The sequence below is a fragment of the Dama dama genome, chromosome 10 (assembly GCF_033118175.1).
Source record: "Dama dama isolate Ldn47 chromosome 10, ASM3311817v1, whole genome shotgun sequence".
Taxonomy (NCBI): domain Eukaryota; kingdom Metazoa; phylum Chordata; class Mammalia; order Artiodactyla; family Cervidae; genus Dama; species Dama dama.
This window is the reverse complement of record NC_083690.1, coordinates 27,673,457-27,692,555: the sequence shown is the minus strand read 5'-3', so window position 1 is coordinate 27,692,555 and position 19,099 is coordinate 27,673,457. Positions and strand designations below refer to the sequence as shown.

Below are 19,099 nucleotides of genomic sequence, written 5' to 3'. Positions count from 1 at the left end.
TGGAGCCCATTGATTCCTTTTTTTAAAGTACTTATTGGGTGGCACTGGGTCTTAGTTGCAGCAGGTAAACTCTTCGTTGTGGCATGTGGGATCTAGTTCCCTGACCAGGGATTGAACCTGAGCCCCCTGCCTTGGGAGTGTGGAGTCTTAGCCATTGGACCACCAGCAAGTTCCCCATTGGTTCTTACTTAGCAGAAGGGGTTGGATCCAGGCATAGTACCTGCCACAGCAGAGGGGCAGGAAACTGGCTAGAGGCAGTGACCTGAAGGATGAGGGCTGCAGGAACAGGAAATAGGAAGTGTCCAGGTCAGGGGGTGGGGTGGGAGCTAGAGAATGCATGACAGGTGTCAGCTTAAGAGCATAGTGGGGTGGGAACTGAGAAAAGGCAAGAGAGCAGAGACTGGACTGTGGGGTACCTTGTTGGAGTAACTTGGGGATAAGGACACCATTGGGGGAAAGGGGAATTAAGGAGAGTGACATGATCTTACCCCTATCCTCCCACTCTGGCCATGAATGGTGGCAATTTGGTAAATGATATGAGGAACACCAGCAGAGTATAGCACCAGAGAGCCCCAGGAAAGTGTTATTTATTTAAATCAAGTTTCAAAGAGCCTTGCTCTTTTTTAGATGTAAACATTTAATGTGTGTGTGTCAACTCAGTCACCTCTAACTCTTTGCAACCCCATGGACTAGCTCACTAGGTTCCTCTGTCCATGGAATTCTCCAGGCAATACTGGAGTGGGTAGCCATTCCCTTCTCCACCAAGGGAATTTTTAAGAAGAGTGATTGAAATCAAATGCACCACTGGAACCTGTGGCCAATCTCACTGGAACCTGGCTAAAACAGGTACCTTTGCCACTAAGGCCAACATCTGCTCACCCACACAGGCCAGCCAAGAGCCCAGGGTATCAGAGACACTGAGTTTACTGGTGCTTGGAAGGGATCAAGCACACTGTGGGGGAAGGGCCTGCCCAGCTCCTCCAGCAGATCTTCCTGGTACTGGGCAGGCTCATCCGAAAACCAACATTTGTGAAGAACTTACTGTTCCTCCTGCAGCATGAGTGCAGCTCTTCCCACAAATTTTGGGATTTTTATCCCACTCCCTTGGGTGCAAGCTTGAGAAAGTGGTTTGGTGTCTTATTAAGCATGAAGACTCGGAGTTTTTAGACCCCCCCCCCTGGATATGGAGACTGCTTAGAAGATATATTTGGGGAAGTGACGTAGTCACTTGGATTTGGTAAGGAGCCCACGTGGAGGTGACTCCTGAGAAAGAGGATCGAGCTCACAGAGGATTGGCTGACCTCGACCTGCTCCAGGGCGCAGCGCTCCTTTCTGAGCCAGACGGCATCTCTATGATGCAATATGCTGCGTTTTTTCCCCACCCTGGCCACCACTGCCCGGGCCCGCGGACACTTCCTCGGCAGCCCGATGCCATCCCCCGCCGCGGCTCGTGCCTCGGCGAGCGCGCCCACCGCCGGCAGCCCTGCACCGGAAGTCAATGTAGCCCGCGTCTCCGTCTCGGGTCCGACCCGGACCAGCCGCTGGGGCCCTGCCGAAACCTCAGGCGCCAGGTGGAGCCCAAAGGCTGACAAGGCCGCGAGCCCCAGCGAAGGTGCGACTCCTGATGAGGCCGTGGGGTCGCGCAAGGGGGTAACTGCTGACACACCGGCGGCCGCTCCCGTGGCCATGGCTCCAGTTCCAGCTCCAGCGTCATCACCCAGCCTGGTCATCACCGTCCCGAGCGCGAGCCCCAGCACAGCCTCGGTGAAGGGTCCGGCTGCGGACCCGACAGCACACTGAACCCACAAGCGCCGCTAGACACGGTTCCCGAGAACGTGGCCAGAGGACGGTGCAAGTCCCAATGAAGGAAGTCACCCGCTGAGGTGTCCTGTGTGTCCATCGGAAGGGGAAGGGTGGGCGAAGCCGCTGGGGAGACATTGCCCAGACTGAGTGTACAGTCTCAGCTCTCCTCCGAGAACCTGCCACCAGGTGAAAACATGGGACTACATTTCCCAGGATGCAGCTTGGGGCTCCCGGCTTCCCTGCGGCCAATGATCGCGGGCGGGGTCGGGGTGGGGGCGGCGCCTGGCGTGGCAAGCCGGAGCTGCGGAGATCTAGAGAGTGACGGCTCTTCCCGGTGGGAACAGGAGAGAAAGCTGGCGGCTAAGTGCTGACCACGACGCTTTCTCCTTGCAGACATGCCCCTCCCACGGCCCAGTCTGGGACCACGGACGACAGTATAACACGCAGGTGCCAGGAGTGGGGTCTGATCTGTGCAGGCCCTCTAGGTTCACTCACCAGCCAGGGAGGCGCTGGGAATGTTTTAACAGCCAAAATCCGGGACCCACGTTTAGGGCAGGAAGCCTAGCTCCGGACTATAGGCTGAGTGTTGGACGTTTATTCAAAACAACAGCCTATACAAGACATCTTTAGAGTAGGGGCTGTGGGTCGGAGTGGACCCTTGCACCTGCCAGCAGCTCCACCTCCCTGGCCCCCTCGGACTGTCCTTATAGCCCATAAGAGTTTACTTGGGCAGACAGCACAGGAAGCATCATACAGGTACAGGCTCAGTCACAGGGCATTATATGAAGCTCTTCTACCTGGAATGATTGGAAGTTGGCACAGTGGGCTAGTCTGTCCCTTTCCCCATGGGAAGTTCTGCCTCCACTAAAGTTAAGGCCACCCGGATGAAAGCAGGGTCAGGGTGAGGGACCCAGCAGAGACCTGGGAAGCATGAGGTGGGTATTAAGTCGGGCCTGGGAAGGGAGGAGAGATTGGAAGCAGTCTGATTAGGATAGAAACTGATGATCTTGGTTCAGCACTCCCCAGATGAGTGCAACGTGACTGCAGCAAACTTGGAGCCTCCCAGAAAAGGACAGTGCTCCCACCAAGGGGATGCTCTTAGCATAAGACCAGACCAAAGAGCCCAAGCAACTCCACAGAAGGGAAGGTCTGCTCAGGTCTGGGGAGCAGAGAGTTAAGGAAAGTATCCCTGGGCCCCAGGGCCATCTCAAAGCAAGGAGCTGAGGACCTGACCCACCCCTGGTCCTAACTTGTGGGTGTGTTAAGTAGGTAGTGAGCCTCCACTTGTGTGGGAGGTCACAGCTTGGGGAATTTCCACTTTTTGGCTGGGATGGGCCTGTAGAAAAAGCTGGAGAAGGGTTAGGGCCAGCTGCCAGCAAGTTTCCTTGAGTCCTCTGGGCCCCTCAGGGCTCTCACAGCAGACCTTTCCTGAAGGGCAAGTGCCTCCTAGGCTGGAGTTCTGACCTTGGGGAAAAGGTGAAACAGCTTGGCCAATCCCACACCCACTAGCATGCACTAGGGCCCCTGAACCAACCACGTGGGGAGGGGCTGGGCCCACAGGGTCCAGAATGGAAGGTGGGGGACACTAGATGTGGGGTAGGGTGAGACTGGAGGCACAGCCCCCAGGGTCCATGGTGTTCCAAAGTCCCCTGAGTTACGTGTTCAGCTGATGTAGACGCGGTGGAAGTCGTGGGCACCAAAGGCAGCGTTGCACTTGGGGCACTTCCTCTGGCGGGCCTCATAGCGGCCCCGCACACACTCGAAGCAGAAAACGTGGAAGCACTTGGTAAGGACTGCATCTTTCTTGCGGGTGTTACAGCAGGGGCAGGTCAACCGCGCCTGGGCCGGGCAAAGGCGTCAACTCAAGAACAGTCCTGACAGTGCCCAGATCCCAAGGTGACAGCAAGAGATGGTTCACTCAGACCACCCCACAGAAGGCTGCACCTAACTCTCATGATAGCCCTGGGAGGTCGGGATAAGCACTTTCCACGTAAGGAAACAGGCCAGGGAGCCCAGGTTTCAAAACTAGATAGTAACACAGTCTAGACTCTAACTTAGGTGGTGATGGCCAGTGGTCACAAGTCCCTGCTAAAGGTCAATGACCCACAGGCTCCAGCCTGAGCTCCTCTGCACTGGGGTTTCATCCCTTGCCCCACTAGCCTTCTTTGGCAAAAGCCCAGTCCTGGCTTAAGCTGACTGTTTACCTTCTACCTGCTAAGTCACAGCTGGGCATGGCAGTGCCACTAGAAATCTGCTGCTCTCAACCCTCAACTGGGCCCATCCCTGGTGCTGCCCAGAGATCCTGCTGTGGGTCACTTGATTCACTTCTCTCTATGGAAGTTTTATAAATCTCTCTTTATCTTGAAATTTCCCACCTGCCGAAAGGTCTCACCTCCTACTCCAGATAAGAAATTCCCTCCACGTAGCATTCCCAATAATCTTCCTCTGTCCTGCCTGAAATCCCAGCCCAGTCCACCACCTCAGCCACTCCTCACAAGTATCACCCCTTCTCTAGCTCTCAGAATCCTACCCACCAGCATTTCACAGTCTCCACAGTCTGCAACTTCTCCCAAAGTCCTTCCCTTCTCCCCTTTCAGCTGTCTCCACCCCTACAAGGTCAAATTGCTCCCAAAAGGTTGTCTTTTTACTGACTCACCCTCGGTCCTTTCTTCACTCCAGGTGAGAGTCTAGGTGATCTGACCTTCACCTTTACCCAACAACCATTCCCAAGACTGTCAAACACAAAAGGTATCTTTCATCACTTGCTTCATGTGCCTTCTTGGCAGCTCTGAACTCACTCATCCCTGCCTCCTTGAAACTCTTCCCCAGTCGTCTCCCTCTACATGGCTCTCCTTCATTTTTTTTTTTTCTCCTTCCTTTTTTAAAAAAATTATTTATTTAATTGTGCTGGGTCTTAGTTGTGGCATGTGGGATCTAGTTCCCTGACCAGGGACTGAACCAGGACCCCGGAATTGGCAGTGTGGAGTCCTAGCCACTGGATTACCAGAGAAATTCCTCCTCCGTCCATTATTTAAGCTTTGAGGTTGCTCAGGGAAAATGACCCCTGTTTCGTCTCATGCCACTGGCCCTCCCTGGGTGACCAGTTCCACGTGGCTTCTGCCTTCGCCTCTGCTGACAATCCCCCAAAGCCTCTGTCTTTCACACCAGCCCTTCTCCTTTGTCCTCCCAGACAGAATCCCAAGGAGTCCCACGAGTAAGTTCCTCATCCTCAATATCCTTGAGACGTCACTCTCTAGTCTAAAACCCTTGGATGTGTCCACACTGACTACTGAACAAGCCAAGAATCTCAACCTGGCTCACTAACCTTCAGGATCTGACACTGCCCAACACCCCCTCCCCCGCCTCCCAGGTTGTGACTCACCAAAGGCCCCTGTTCTGCCCTCTTAGCTGCCCCTGCCCAGCCGTGTCCTCCAGCACGTCTCCCTTAACTAGCAGCCTCCACCTCTACCCCTCCCTTTGCTGGGACCCTTCCATCTCCATTCCTCACGGCCAACCGTGACTCACTCTTCAGTTTTCCTTTGGAGGCTATTCCTTCGGGAAGTCGGCGGACTGTGCCCTCCTCCCCCCTCCCCCCCAGGGCTATTAAGGGCCTCCCCTGACTGCTCCAACCCCTCTGGCCTCTGCCATCACACTGATCATCACTCAGAGGAAATAATTACTTGGCTGCCTCCTTCGGCAGACTGTCAGTTTCAAGAGATCCAAGACTAGGTATAGGTCCCAGTCCTCCCACACCCAGCACTCTATCTGGCGTGGAGTATGTGTACCACACTTGAGAGCTGTCTTGATTCTCCACAATGGATTCTGCCCAGGTTTTGCTATCCTACCTGATTTCTGGGTTCCCCGGACTACCCCCTGGAGCTCTCACCAACCCCCAATCTGAGATATCTCAGGTTTATGGAGCACAACCTAGTTCCACAGCCCTACCTTGTATTCCTTGATCTCCTCCTGGAGGATTTCATCAGCGTCTGCATAAACTTCCACCTTCCTCTGCTTCTCCAGCTTGCGCCGCAGCCGGGAGATGTCCTCCTAGGGCAGGAGAGGGGGGAGGTTGAGTGTAAGGGTCCTCAATCCAAACCTGCTGACTGCCCCCCGCCTCCACCCCCTGCCGGCCACACACCTGAGCCCTCTTGAGGTTGAAGCTCTCTTTCTCCCGCGCAGCCCGGCTCTCGGCCAGGCAAGGTTGGATCTCTCGCAGCCGTGTCTGCACATGCTCCAGCTGCACCTTCAGGTCTTCGGCCAGCTGGGCTGCTTCTACGGCCTGAGGTGGGTGGAATGGGGAGGAGGGGCACAGTTGGTCTGAGCCTGCGGAGTCAAGCGTGTGGAGCCATGGCCCACAGATGCTTATGTCAACTGTCCAGTGGTTCCTGCTCTTGGGGTAAGTCCAACATCTTCACTAGAACTGATTCTGTCTCCTGACCCCACCAGCCTCACCTCGGAGGTGAGGCTCCTCATTCCAAGCACTTCTGGCTCCTCACCTGCATAACCCTCTCTCCTGTCTCTAAGCCTCCACAGGGTTCTCTGCTCCCCTCAACTCCCCCAACACACAGACTTTCTCTCTGCAGCTCTCTGAAGCCTCAGCTCAAATGTCACCTCCTGAGAGAGGCTCTCCTGTTTTTCTTTCATACACTTCTATTTCCTTCATAAGACACACTGTGAGTTTCCTGGCGGCCACATGGTTAGGATTCCGGGCCTTCACTGCTGTGGTCTAACAAGCCATGCAGTGCGGCCAAACAAACATAAAAAGACATGCTGTGATCTGAAACAGTGTTCCTTAATCTGTGGGATTATTGGCTTGCTCTCTGCCCCTGGAAGCGCCCACTCCCAGCAGAGGTGTTCTGTTCTTGTGACCGCCCCAGCACGCAGTGTAGTTCCTGGTACACAGCAAGAGCATGACTAACACTGCTTAAACGAATGAACCAAGCAGAGAGAAGTCCAGGGGGAGAAAAAAGATGAAAGTCAATGTTAGGCCTTTACCATGACCTGGAGGAGTGATGTCATTCCTGACTCTGTTCCCCTCAGAAGAACAACTACCATGAGCTAGAGATATTTCTTAAGAGTTAATACAACTATGTGACAGAAACAGGTAAATAGTGCAGTGGTCAAGACATGGGTTGTGGAGTCAAGAAGACCCAGGCCCAAATTCCACTTCCACTCTTTCTTGAGCAAGTCAACTACCTCCCTAAACCTCAGCCTTCTCCCTTACAGAAAAGTAGGTAACAACAAAAACTGTTGTAGGATTATTTTAAGGCTGAAACATGACCCAATAGGCAAAGTCCTCAGCACAGGGTCTGGCACACATTAAGTGTCTGAGACGTGAACGGGGCTGTGTGGGGGAGCAGAGCCAGGCTCCGGCCCAGGTAATCTGCCTCACCTTCCTCTTGTTGAGCTCCAGGGCCTGGCTGCGTAGTGTCAGCTCCTTCTCCACACCCCCGAGGCTGCCCTGCAAGGCTCGCTCTTTTTCCTCCAGCTTCTGCACGGTCAGCAGCTGGGCATCCACCTGAGGACAGGAGTGGGGACTCAGTGCTGGGGAGCCCCTACCTCTCCAGTTCCACCCTAACAAGCCTGGGGCAGCCCTACCTGGGACTTGAGGCCAAGAACCTGCTCGCCCAGCTCGTCCTTCTCCTCCCGCAGCAGCTTATGAATCTGGTTGGCTTTGATCCGCTCTGACATCAGCTTGAAGTTGGCATCATCCTTTTCTCGCAGCTGCTGGAGCAGCCGCCCGTTTTGCTCCTGCATGTCCTCAAAGGCCTGGCCAGTCACATCCATCTCTGACAGCAGGGCCTCCTCCTCCTGCAGCAAGTGGGCAGGGGCAAGATGGAACGTGGGAGATGGACAAGATCAACTGTGGGGAAACCGCAGGAAAACACGGCTGTACAAAGACCCACAGATTGGACCCAAGCCATGCGTTAGTCCAGGAGGTTTAAGGAATGCCAACATTCAAAGCTGGAGGTGGGGTGGGGTGGGGGTCGCACCTGCTTGGTGGCACCCAACTTGCGCTGCAGGTGTTCAATCTGCTCCTCCGCCTGACGAATGCGCCGCAAGGCATCCTCGTCCGCGATCTTCTTGCTCTCCCTCCGATCCCTCTCCTCCAGCTCCCGGATGCGGCCCCGAAGTTCATCGACCTATAACCACCAGGAGGGAGCTCTCTCATCACTGCTTCCTGCTGACCCAGGGCTCGAGTCTGGTTACTGCCCCCCCGCCCTGGGGCAGCCTTTCTGCACATCCCGCGGACCCTACCTGCCCTCACCTCAGCCTTGGCCTTGCGTTCCGCTGCCATGAGCTGCACCTTATCCCGCTGTTCCTTGGGCGCAGACTTATACATGTCCAGCAGCAACTTCATCTCCTTCTGGCTTTCCTGGGCCTTCCTGGGGGAGGCACAGGAGGAAGGCTGGGTGAGTAGAGCTGGAGGCCACTGGGCAGGGGTGGGAGGGAGAAAAGAACAGGGCCTCACTTGAGCTCTACTCGGAGACCTTTGAGGAGTTCTGATTCCTTCCTCTTGGCCTCTTCCACTTTGGCCTTCTCCCGATCAGCCCTTGAGAGAGCTGAGGCTACAGATGGGGGTCCCAGAACAGGCCCTTCTCGCTCCCGAAGCTCCCGCTTGGGTCTGGCCTCAGGTTCTCGGCCCCGGGAGGAGGGTCCCTGGGTCCCGGGAGTCAGGGCCTGGGTCTCTTCCTCAGAGGGCACCAGGTCTTCCTTCTTCGCTGACGAGGTAGTAATGGCAGCGCCAGGCATGGAAGCCATCTCCTTTCTGGTGTCAGGGGCACCAACAGGGCCTGGCCCACCCTCTTCTTTCCCTGGGACTGAGGCACCGAGGCTGGAGTCCTCTGGGTGACCCAGGCTGGGGATGGAGTGAGTAGAGCCACTGGCCTGAGCCCGGAGCTGCAGAGCAGAGAAAGAACAGGGCTGAGGTGAGACATGCTCACTGGGGCCTAGCCACGGCCTTCCCCAGGCAGCCCGCTCCTCACCTTGGCAATCTCGGCCTGCACTTCGCGCAGTTTCCGCTTGTATCGCTGGGCGTCCCCCTTTAGCTGGTGGTTGTGGTTCTGTAGGCTGCTGATCAGGTGGCGCATCTCGCGGTTGATGGGCCCTGGAGGAGTACAGGAAACCAAGGTCAGACTGGTCCCTGGGTTAGGGGCCCAGCCCTTCAGTGAGGGGAGAGGCAGGGCCATCACTCCCACTACAAGGAGAGGACAACTGCAGCCTTATACAGAAAGTGAGCTCAGCAGATAACTGAAGAAAATTCACCCAAACGTAATCTGATGCTGTGTGTAATTTCTGCTAATGCAGATTTCTAAAACATTTCCAGATTTCCTTCAAAGGAACACGTAACTGTAAATTCACAAAAGTAAGTTAGTCCACTTTCTTTAGTTTTTTAAACAAATGTCATCTTCTTAGTTTCATCTCCCTGGCATTTCTCCTAATACCTCCTTATCTTCCCTCCTTGTCTTACTTTTCTTGGTATACTTGTCATTAACATAACCTAACATACATGTTCAATTTTTTCCTCCTTTGTTGTCTGTCCTCCCTTCCTGTCTGTCCTCCCTTCCTGTAACACAGCTCCACAACAGCAGGGATTCTTTGTATTTTGTTCACTGGTTTAATTCCAAAGCTTAGAACTGAGCCTGGCTCAAAAGAGGTGTTCAATAAACCTTTGTAAAATGAACTAGTAGATAAGTGCCCTAAAGGCCAGAGAATCACGGATGGGGCTGACAGCTCCTGTTCTGGCAGAGTCAGCACCATCAGCCACCTCAGGCGGCTGTAAGCCTCACTGCACCTTTGAGCCATGTGATGGGGTCCCCATTTTCCACAGGGAGATGAGGCTCTGTGAAAGGAAAGGACTTAACCTCTGGACAAGCATCTGGCCACACCAGGGCCCAGCAATCCCACAAAAGGCCCCACCTCGACCTTGTCCTCGCCACATACCCGCCTGCTCGTTGGCCGCCAGGTTCTGTTCAAACTCGATGCGCAGCATCTCGTACTCCTTGCGAACCTGGGCCAGCGTGTCCTCCAGCTGTATAACCTCGGTGCGTAGCTTCTTCTGCAGCCCCAGCTCATCACTCTGTGAGGTGAGGCATTAAGGACCCACAGAAGCCCTGGGCTCATGTTAAGCCCACCCTCAACCTCAGACCTCAGTAGCTTAGGAAGAATTTATTCCCAAGGGATCCCTGGCAGGCACCCTGGGCTCTGACACCCTTGACCCATGAACAACCTAACCCAGAGGGCCTGACCCTTACCCCTGTTCCATGGGCATACCTCCATGTGCTCAATGTGCCTCAGGTGGGAATTCTTGGTGGCCAGCAGCAGCCCACGGGCCTCGTCCAGCTGGGTCTTCACTTGCAGAGACTCATTGTAGAGCAGTGAGAACTGTGCCTGCAGCATCCGGTACTCCCCTGTCTCCCGGACCACCTCCTCGGGAAGGCTCCGCAATGCTACCTAGGGGCAGGGTATCTGAACTCACTCAGCAAGAGGAAGGAGAGCTCAGGGAGAGCCCACCCTGCAGGCTAAGGCCTTCCCAGCCCCAAACACAACTCACCTTGAGGCGCTCATTGGTCCGCACGGCCCCCTGAAGTTCGGCCTGCAGCTTCTCCAACTCTGCCATGCGGCTATTGGCCAATTCCTGATTTTCCTCCAACTCCGCATTCAGCATTTCAAACTGTGGAGTGGGGAAGTCAGTGGGAGGCAGGGCCAGGGCATGAGGCATGCGTCCCTCACAGCCCCACCATATGCTCTGCCCAAGCTCCCCTATGTGGAGCAGTAATGGATTCTGAAGGCCCAGGGACAAGCCAGACCCAGGCACTTTCCTAAGTGTTCCTAGTCAAGTAGGAGGCAATGTAATATTGCAAGGTCAGTGCTGGGAACCAAGGCTTGTATCTGACAGGGGGTTAGGGAAGCCTTCCTGGAAGACCTGAAAAACAAGCTGAGGAAAGGAGGACAGGGAACAATGACTCTACAGCACCAAAAAAAAAAAAAAAGTTCAGTGACCAAGAAGTGAGAGAGCAAAAGCAGGACAGGGAATGGGACAGTTGCAGCAAGGCCCACAACGTGAATGCCAAATGACTCCAACACAACCAACACCTCTTTCCTCAGTGGTACGTTTAATCCCTTGGACAGCAAGGATATTCAACCAGTCCATCCTAAAAGAAATCAGTCCTGAATATTCATTGGAAGGACTGATGCTGAAGCTCCAATACTTTGGCCACCTGATGTGAAGAACTGACTCATTTGAAAAGACACTGATGCTGGGAAAGAGTGAAGGTGAGAGGAGAAGGGGACGACAGAGGATGACATGGCTCAATGGCATCGCCAACTCAACAGACATGAGTTTGAGGAAACTCCAGGAGTTAGTGATGGACATGGGGGCCTGGCTGCTGCAGTCCATGGGGTTGCAAAGAGTCGGACACGACTGAGTAACTGAACTGAACTGACTGACTTTTAATCAATTGATATACAATTTACCTACTTCCTGTTAACTCCCCCAACTAGAACTTATGTTCCATGATAGGTTTCTGTTTTGTTCTCCAAAATAACTGCTTTCTACAGAGTACCTAACATTCAGTATTCAGCAACTATTTACTGAATACAGATATGAAACAATGAAACAAAGAACACTGTAAGTGAGAGGGAAAGACCTCCAAGACCACAGCTGATGTTTGTCCTTAATTCTAAGGGGGAAGTTCAACGGTACAGTAGAGAAAAGGCTGCGGGAGGGACCAGGAAGAATGCTGCTGCTCACCTTCTGCATGCTGAGTGTGATCTGGCCACCCTGGAAGCCTGAAGAGCTCCCAGACACATAGTAGCCAGAATTGAGCTGTGGAGAGAAGAGATGGACATATGGGCGTGGAGAAGAGAAGTTAGGGCCCCAAGTACTCTGTTCAGGCTCCATCTGACCCAGCGCCTGAATCTCACCTGCTCTAAGGCTTCTGCCAGGTGCTTATTAAGTTTTTGCTCCCGCTTCCGCAACTTCTCAATGTCCCACTGCAGGTCCTCTACTGTCGTCTCCATCTCCAGCACTTTGGTCTCTGCAGATGTCACTTTATCCTGGAGCTCAGAGTACTGGGGACAATGAAGGGGACAGAGGCTAAGATGACAAACTTGGCTCCCCGAGACCCTTGGGTGTCCAACTAATCCAAACCCTGTCCTGGTTCCAACCCCACCCCGAAATCCCAACTCCCACCTCCAATGAGATGCGGTGGTGCTTCTCCTGTAGTTGGGTGGCCAAGTCCTGTAGCCGACGATTCTCACGGCCCAGCTCCCGGGTACGTGCCTGAGCCACCTCACTGGGGGGCTCACTGTCCCCTGGGAAGGCAGGGCTCAGGTAAGAGCCAAGTCCAGGGCAGTGGGTCTAAGTACTAACTCATTTTGGAGTCTGCTATGTGCCCAGTGTGATCCACCAGCTGTCTTGCCACTTTCTCATGACACAGCCAGGAGTCTTTATCCTCAATGTACAAAGGAGGAACCAGCTCAGAGAGGAGAGCCATCTGCCCAGAACGCCCAGGAGGGACTGACAGAACTAAGGCTGGGCCCTTGCTGCTATGCCTTGGATGGATCAGTAACTGCCACTAAGATTTGTGAAAAGTGCTCCCAAGAGGTCTCCAGCCCCAAGGGAGGAGGACCCCTCTCCCAGTATCAACAACTCCTTCCACCCATCTCTCTAGACCTCAACTCCAAAAATCAAAGCCAGATCCTCCACTGACAGTTTAACCTGAGAATGTGGCTGATTTATCCCCCGGGGAACTGTGGCTGCCTCTGGGCTAGGGACACTGAGAAGGGGATACCATGAAGAGGTAAATGGAAGTTGGGGCACGTCTGGGGTGGCAGCATAAAGAACTAACCTCGGCTGTATACTCGCTGACAGAGTTCTTCCACCCGGCGCTGCAGGCGGTCAGAGGCCTCCACGACACGGGACACAGCTGCCTTGGAGAACTCCATGCGGCCCTGCAGCTGCAGCTCCACCTCCTCACTACTGCTTGCGCCAAGGGCCACCACAAAAGCCAAGGCTGGCTCACTGAGAGGGGGCCGCAGTTGCATTGGCAGGGGTTCTGGGAGGGACGGACAGACCCTCGTGAGGACAACAGCAACAGTCACCACCACTCTGTACCAAGTTTCAGACTGAGCCCTTCAGCACTCCATAGCTTACTGAATCAACATAACCAACACCTGCAGTACTGTGTTATCCCCATCTTAAAAGTGAAATAACAGAAGTTCAGGGAGGTGATGTCCCTAAGGCCAGAGAGCTACCAAATCACTTCCTCAGGGAAGCCTTCTCTGCCTTCCCCTATCTGAACTAAAGTGCACACATACTAACTCCCTTTCAGCAGCCCCCCCTTCTTTCTTGTGGTTTTAATCACTTCCTTCCCTAATGGTTGGGGCAGTTATCTCTTGTTATTTTTGTTTCCTCCAAATCTACAACAATGCCAAGTACACAGTCAACATTTAATACTTTTTTGAACTACAGATGTCAAGATGTGAATTGTACTGTTAACCATATCACTCAGATGTCAAAGCCTGTGTTCTTACCCACTGCCCTTGCAGCCTAGATATGAAATCAATTGTCTGTTAGCAGGCGGGGAATTTGGCAGCCTAATATCAAAGTCCCCTCCTCTCCAGAACCTTTCCCAGAACTTAATTAAGCTGCCCAGATCCGAGGGTTCTGGCCCTACCCCTCAGCTCCGAAGTCCCTGGCTCTGTGAGAGGGGTCTCATCACGTGTCGGCCCCTCCTGGGTCCCAGGTGCCTCTGTCCCTGAAGATAGCTCCCCCTGGCTCTCATGGTGTCGGAGAAGGGCTTCCACAGTTTCATCCAGCTGAAGGGAGAAAGCACCAAAAATGTTATGAATCCCTCAGGTGCTTCCCAGCCTGATACTCCTTTCCTAGTAGAGGGATCTGAGGATTGGAAGCTGGATCAATGCCAGATCTTCGAAAGAGGAGCAGCATCCACCTGGGCCCAGTAGCGATTGACAATGAGGAGGGTGGCGTCATCTGTGGCCTGCCGCTTCTCCAGCTTCTCAATTCGTTCTCGGAGTTCGTCTTCACATGCCTGTCTCTGTTCCAGCCGCTCTGCAAGTTTCTTGTTCTTGAACTGCAGAACCTTGAGGTCCATCTCCTCCTACCAAGGAAATAAAGGGGCCAAGAAGAGGGTCAAGCAGGGCCCCAGAACCCAATCACAGAGAAAGACAAGAAAAGCAAAGGCAACGGAAGGGAGTGGGGAGCTTCCCCAGATGAACTGCCATTAGGATTTAACGAAGCTCAGACACCCACAGAGAAAGCGTCTCGGTTGTGAGGCGGGTCATGTTCTTCTGCTTCTGCCTCTTCCTACTTAAGTCTTTGACAAACCACACGCCCTGTGGGAACCCGTTTTCCTATCTGTAAAGGGAAGGCTGACGTCATGTCCTCAGTTGCCTTCAACAGAGCGTTCTGTAAAGTGGATCTTGCTAAGCCTGGGGAATTGGGAGTTAAGTTCAGGACGATGCGGAGGGAAAACAGATGGGAGTTCTATCAAGTTTTGAGGACTGAGGCAGGAACCCACGAACCGTGGAAGAGATGCCTCCCAGGCGAATGGGCTCTATAAGCGTGGTGGTGGTCTTCTCCTCGCGGCTCAACTTCTTCTCTGGGGGCCCCGAACCCCCATCCCCAGCGGCGCGTTTGTTGCCGGGCCCAGACATGGCCGCGGCAGCGAAGAGAGGAGCAGGGTCTCCCGAGGGAAGTCAGGCAGGCGGAGGCTGCACTCCTGTCACCTGCAGAAGACAGAGTGCAAAGATGTGGAGGCGGCCGGAGCTCCGCAACCACGCAACTCCCCCTCACCTACCAGAGGGTCCCCGCCCCGCCGGCCTTGAGCCCCTCACCGGCAGCAGGATCAGCCCACGGGCGCCATCTTGGACTCCACCGGACGTCACTGGCCTCCCTAGCACAGAGCGCAGGCGCCAGGGGCAGTCCCGGATGTGGCGAAATCGTCTTCATTTCCTGTTTCTATTGGTCCCACTTTGTCCCGCCTCTCGGGTCTGTATGGGTTTCTTTCCGAATCCTCTTCTCTCCGTGATTGGCCAGTAAACAGTTCCCATGGTAACCGACAACACAAGACACCGCCTGCTCCAGATTAGCAACTTTGAAAGGGGGCCATGAGGGCGGGGCTTGCATCTTATTACGCACGCGCACTCTCTTCTCACTGATTGGAGGGAGCCGTACACTTTCTCCTTGGCGCCAGGAATTCCCTTAGCAACGGTCACCGTTGAGACGAGGGAGACGCCGCCAGCGGATTGGCTGCTCCGGGCATCTCTGCAACGCAGATTGGCTGGAGCGTAGATAGAGGGCCAGGCCTTGGCAGTGGCTGCCTGAGAACCGGCTGTCCCAGAACCGAGTCAAGACAGATCCTGTGGTGACCCCCAGCACAAAAGAGCGACAAGATGATCCGCCGGAAGTCCAGCCAATTCCAGGGACTAAAAATGCAGTCGGAGCTTGTACAGCACTACGAACTGCGGCGAGAACCCGAAAGAGACCTCAGCTCATTGGATGAATCGGCCACGCGTATGGGAACAGGTGTGCGGACCGAATCCAGGACCGTGGCTTCGGTGGATGTCGATAACGATCCTGCAGCCAACTTGTTCCCGGTGAGGATGGGACAGTGATCCGATCATGGATGTTTAAAATGGGCTCCCCATCTAGGGAGCTATGTTATGTTATGTTTACTAAACATAACCCGACTATATGTTTACTCAAGTTTAAGTTTCCCCAGGCTGCCTTGGTGAGGAGGCAGAGGTGTGTGACCCCGCTTGTTAATATGCTCGTGAATAGTACTTAGGGATGGCTGAAGCCCAGCCCGCTAGCATTGCTCCTAGGACAGCATCTTGAGCAGTCCTCAAGATGAGAAGGCAACTTAGCGCGTTCTTAGGCCGGTAGAGATTGGCAACGGGTCAAGAACTAGGGGCCAGAAACAACACAGCCCTGCCTTTCCCAATTCGCTTTCTCTCCGCAGCCGCCGCTGCCCCAGCCCCGGATCTGTATATGGTGAGTATGAAGAGTTTTGGGGGAAAGTTACCCTTCACACTTGTATTATTTCCTTAGGGCTTCCCAACAATCCTGTCAAACAGCGCTGGTATCCCCATTTTACAGATGAGGAAACTGAGGCCCAGAGATGCAATTACCTAAGATGACTATAAGCCAGGTCTCCTGCTGTACCAGTACAAAGATAGAGTGTGAGAAGAAGGTAGCCAAAGACTGAGAATGTAAATGTATCATTGCCTCTATGGAGCATTGTACAAATGGGGACACCGAGGCTCACAGAGGGAAACTTGCCCAGTTAAACAGCACGGGAGAGGCACAAACCAGAACTTAAGTTTCCTAACTCTAGGTTTTATAAATGAAGAGGATTCTAAGAGTTCATTTAAGCCATACCTTCCATTTACAGAGGGAGAAAGTGAGGCCCAGAGAGGGAAGTGACCTACTTAAAGTGACACAGCAACTTAGTGGAAGGGCCAAACCTCTAACTCGGGTCTCTTTGTTCCCAGTCCAATGTACTCACCACCATAGTCGTATCATCAAACTAATGCATGATAGACACCAACACATTTTTCCCTCTTTTCCTATGACAGGAAGTACCTGGACATCCATTCCATGCACAGGCTGGAGAAGACAGCCAGCACTGAGGAGATGAGGGAGTATGGTGGGGGGGGGGGGGGCGGGGAGGAAGAGCTAGCTTTGGGGGACAGCTGAGGGGGAGGTGGGCTGGGAAGGCATGAGGAATGCCTGGCTCCAAAGTCTGTTGTGCACTAGTGTGGAACAGGGAAGGGATACTCTAGTTGTCACTGATTCCTTCCTCTCTCCCTCCCAGGGTGCTGGCTGAGCTGTTGGGACTAGGTTCTCCTGAGAAGAGCCTGCGGGATGCCATCACTCTGGACCTCTTTTCCCATGCACTCATCTTCTGCCGCCAGCAGGGCTTCTCCCTGGAGCAGACCTCAACAGCTTGTGCCCTGCTCCAAGATCTTCACAAGGCCTGTATTGGTAAGAGGAGGGGGCTCCCTGAGGGCCTGAGTCCAGGGCAGAGGAGGAGGAGGCTGGCACAAGTGATCAGGGGAAGTAACAGCAGGATTACCACCTGGAATCTTTGTTCTGTCATCACTAACAGAAGTTATCACACACAAGTTACTTCACCTTTGAAATTCTCTATCTCCTGATCTATAATCAGGCTACCACACTAAGGTTATTAAACTGTTCCAGGAAATGTTATGTGTAATATGTGTAAATATATGCACAGTGCTCAATAAAACAGCTCTTTATTCCTGAAACCCATTTTCTACAGAATGTTTAATGAGAGCTAAATTATGTATTTCTTGCTTTACTGTCACTTCCACTGGAATATACACTTAAGGGCAGGACCTTGTCTGTCTTGTTTAGTGCCTAGAACAGTGCAGAGTGGGTACTCAATATTTGTTGCCTAGATCTGTCTACTTCTAAAGCTCATGATCAGTAAGTAGCTGTTGAGTGAGTAAAATGAATGATTATCAGGGAGGGGACTCAATGTCACATCTTGCTTTCCCTCCCAGAAACCCCCCTGGGCAACGTGGAGGAATGTTACCGCTACTTCACCAGTGTTCTTTTTTGCCATGGAGTCCGGGTCAGTTTCACTCTCCCCATTCCCCCACCCCGATAAGGTCCAGCCCAGCCTCCCACCCTCTCTCACACACATTACCCTTATCTTCCTCTGAAGGCCCCAGTGGGCTCTTACTGCTCCTGGACTTCCAGGCACTTGTAGAAAAGGTGATGGTTTCGAGAGGTGGTCAGTCCTCTAACTCCCAATCATCTCCACAGCGCCCCCCTTTCAGTATTGACCTCTTTAAGGAGGAACAGCTGCTGGCCCTGGCGGATTATGTGGTGAACACCTACTTCCGCCACTTCAAGCTGTACAAATATGTCTTCACACCCCAGGTACTGGGCTAGGGGCTACAAGAGGCCTCCCATCGTCTCCCCTCTTTCCCCAGTGCAGTTGATTTCCTCCCTCTTCCCAGGTGCGGCTGGATCTCTCTTTGACTTACACGGGGCTAAAGGCACCCAATCTCTGGTCAGAGGATGAGACAGGTAAGGGAGAATACCGGGGTGAGAGCTGGACTGCACTGGGACTGGGGCTGAAGCCTCCTCCTGCTTCTGGCTTACAGAGAAAGAAAAGGGAGGAGAGGTGGAACAGCAGGGAGTCATCAAACAGGAGGTGGAACCGGAAACAGTGATCCAGCCAGAGCCAGAGCCAAGTGAGGACCTGGAGGGGCTGGGGCTCCCTGTGACTTCAGGCAGGTGTGAAATGAAGGGTTTAGATCATATCAGGATTTCAGATTTTTCATTTTAGTCATGGTATCCTTTCTCCAAATGATTCCTTATGGAGAATGCATGTTCCAAGATGCAACAAAATAAAAGCACAGCTGCTGGGGGTGAGGCAGGAGCTCCAGAAAAGGATTATAAAACCAACGACAGTAACAGCCAGCACACATCTGGCAATACTATGTGCTAGGCAGGCCTTGTTTTAAGCATTATATATATATATATGTTGCCTGTGCCAAGTGGCCTGTGGAATCTTAATTCCCCAATCAGGAATTGAACCTGTGGCCCAAGCGGAAGCATGGAGTCCTAATCACTGGACCACCAAGGAATTCCTGCATTTTACACATATTAACCCATTTAATCCTCTCTCAATCCTAGTTGCTAGGTGTTACCACTGGATTTTACACAGGAGTAAACTGAGGCATAAAAGTGTTCAATCACCTGCCTGAGGTCACACAGCTGCTAAAGGAGCAATTGGGAAATGCAGCATACATAAACCCTCTGCCCATCTTTCTCTTCTAGAAGGGCTGGCTAACATTTCCTGAATTGAAGAAACACTGCCACCTGGGTCACTCCTGGGGTAGTCCCCCTTGAAGGTCCTGCATGCCTGGCTAGGGGGCGGTCCCACAGCCCCACGGCCTCTCCCCTCACCCGCCCCTTTTTCCCCACCCCTGCAGGCCAGGTCTCCATCCTCCGAGCCTACATCAAGACCCAGATGAATAAGGAGCTGCGGCAGCTCCAACAACTAGTGGAGGAGCGGCTCAAAGCTAGTGAGGAAAGGCTCAGCAGCAAGCTGACCACCCTCGAGCGGCCCCTCCAGCTACCTCCAGGCAAAGGCAAGAACAAGATCAAGTGACTCCCTGCGTTTTCCCCAATAAAGGCCTGGGCCAAAGTGGCCCCACCACGCCCTGCCCCACCCGCTCCTGAGCACCTTCTGAGCTTCCCTGCTGAAGCCAGACACCAGACACGGGACTG

General features: G+C 53.5%; 3 protein-coding genes across 3 annotated transcripts; 2 read left to right on the top strand and 1 right to left on the bottom strand.

Moving 5' to 3' along the window:
- Positions 1-1,362: 1,362 nt before the first annotated feature.
- Positions 1,363-1,800, top strand: LOC133063226 (uncharacterized). Its single transcript, XM_061152348.1, has one exon. It carries the CDS (start codon positions 1,363-1,365, stop codon positions 1,798-1,800), a length of 438 nt encoding a protein of 145 aa, XP_061008331.1.
- A 583-nt stretch (positions 1,801-2,383) lies between these two features.
- Positions 2,384-14,799, bottom strand: RNF40 (ring finger protein 40). Its single transcript, XM_061153243.1, has 20 exons — positions 14,665-14,799; positions 14,353-14,556; positions 13,761-13,928; positions 13,485-13,626; positions 12,657-12,863; positions 11,999-12,120; positions 11,731-11,877; positions 11,558-11,632; positions 10,358-10,477; positions 10,078-10,257; positions 9,748-9,883; positions 8,790-8,911; positions 8,276-8,703; positions 8,072-8,189; positions 7,797-7,946; positions 7,402-7,614; positions 7,196-7,321; positions 5,942-6,082; positions 5,749-5,850; positions 2,384-3,642 (listed from the first exon to the last, which is right to left on the bottom strand). Exons 2-20 carry the CDS (start codon positions 14,482-14,484, stop codon positions 3,466-3,468), a joined length of 3,006 nt encoding a protein of 1,001 aa, XP_061009226.1. The 5' UTR covers positions 14,485-14,556; positions 14,665-14,799; the 3' UTR covers positions 2,384-3,465.
- Positions 14,800-14,916: 117 nt separating this feature from the next.
- CFAP119 (cilia and flagella associated protein 119) lies at positions 14,917-18,981 on the top strand. Its single transcript, XM_061153246.1, has 9 exons — positions 14,917-15,426; positions 15,792-15,823; positions 16,408-16,473; positions 16,647-16,816; positions 17,359-17,429; positions 17,624-17,740; positions 17,821-17,890; positions 17,968-18,057; positions 18,802-18,981. The coding sequence occupies exons 1-9, from the start codon at positions 15,223-15,225 to the stop codon at positions 18,978-18,980; spliced, it is 999 nt and encodes a 332-aa protein (XP_061009229.1). The 5' UTR covers positions 14,917-15,222; the 3' UTR covers position 18,981.
- The last annotated feature ends 118 nt before the right edge of the window (positions 18,982-19,099 follow it).

Bases quoted from the DNA above. Each gene is read 5' to 3' on its own strand.
- LOC133063226 (XM_061152348.1), top strand. From the start codon at position 1,363: ATGCTGCGTTTTTTCCCCACCCTGGCCACCACTGCCCGGGCCCGCGGA.
- RNF40 (XM_061153243.1), bottom strand. From the start codon at position 14,484: ATGTCTGGGCCCGGCAACAAACGCGCCGCTGGGGATGGGGGTTCGGGG. The intron at 13,929-14,352 runs GTTCGTGGGTTC...TTTCCTTGGTAG, and splicing joins TGGGAGGCATCTCTTCCACG to GAGGAGATGGACCTCAAGGT. The intron at 10,258-10,357 runs GTGAGTTGTGTT...CCCTGCCCCTAG, and splicing joins GGACCAATGAGCGCCTCAAG to GTAGCATTGCGGAGCCTTCC.
- CFAP119 (XM_061153246.1), top strand. From the start codon at position 15,223: ATGATCCGCCGGAAGTCCAGCCAATTCCAGGGACTAAAAATGCAGTCG. The intron at 17,741-17,820 runs GTACTGGGCTAG...CCCTCTTCCCAG, and splicing joins AATATGTCTTCACACCCCAG to GTGCGGCTGGATCTCTCTTT. The intron at 17,891-17,967 runs GTAAGGGAGAAT...TCTGGCTTACAG, and splicing joins CTGGTCAGAGGATGAGACAG to AGAAAGAAAAGGGAGGAGAG.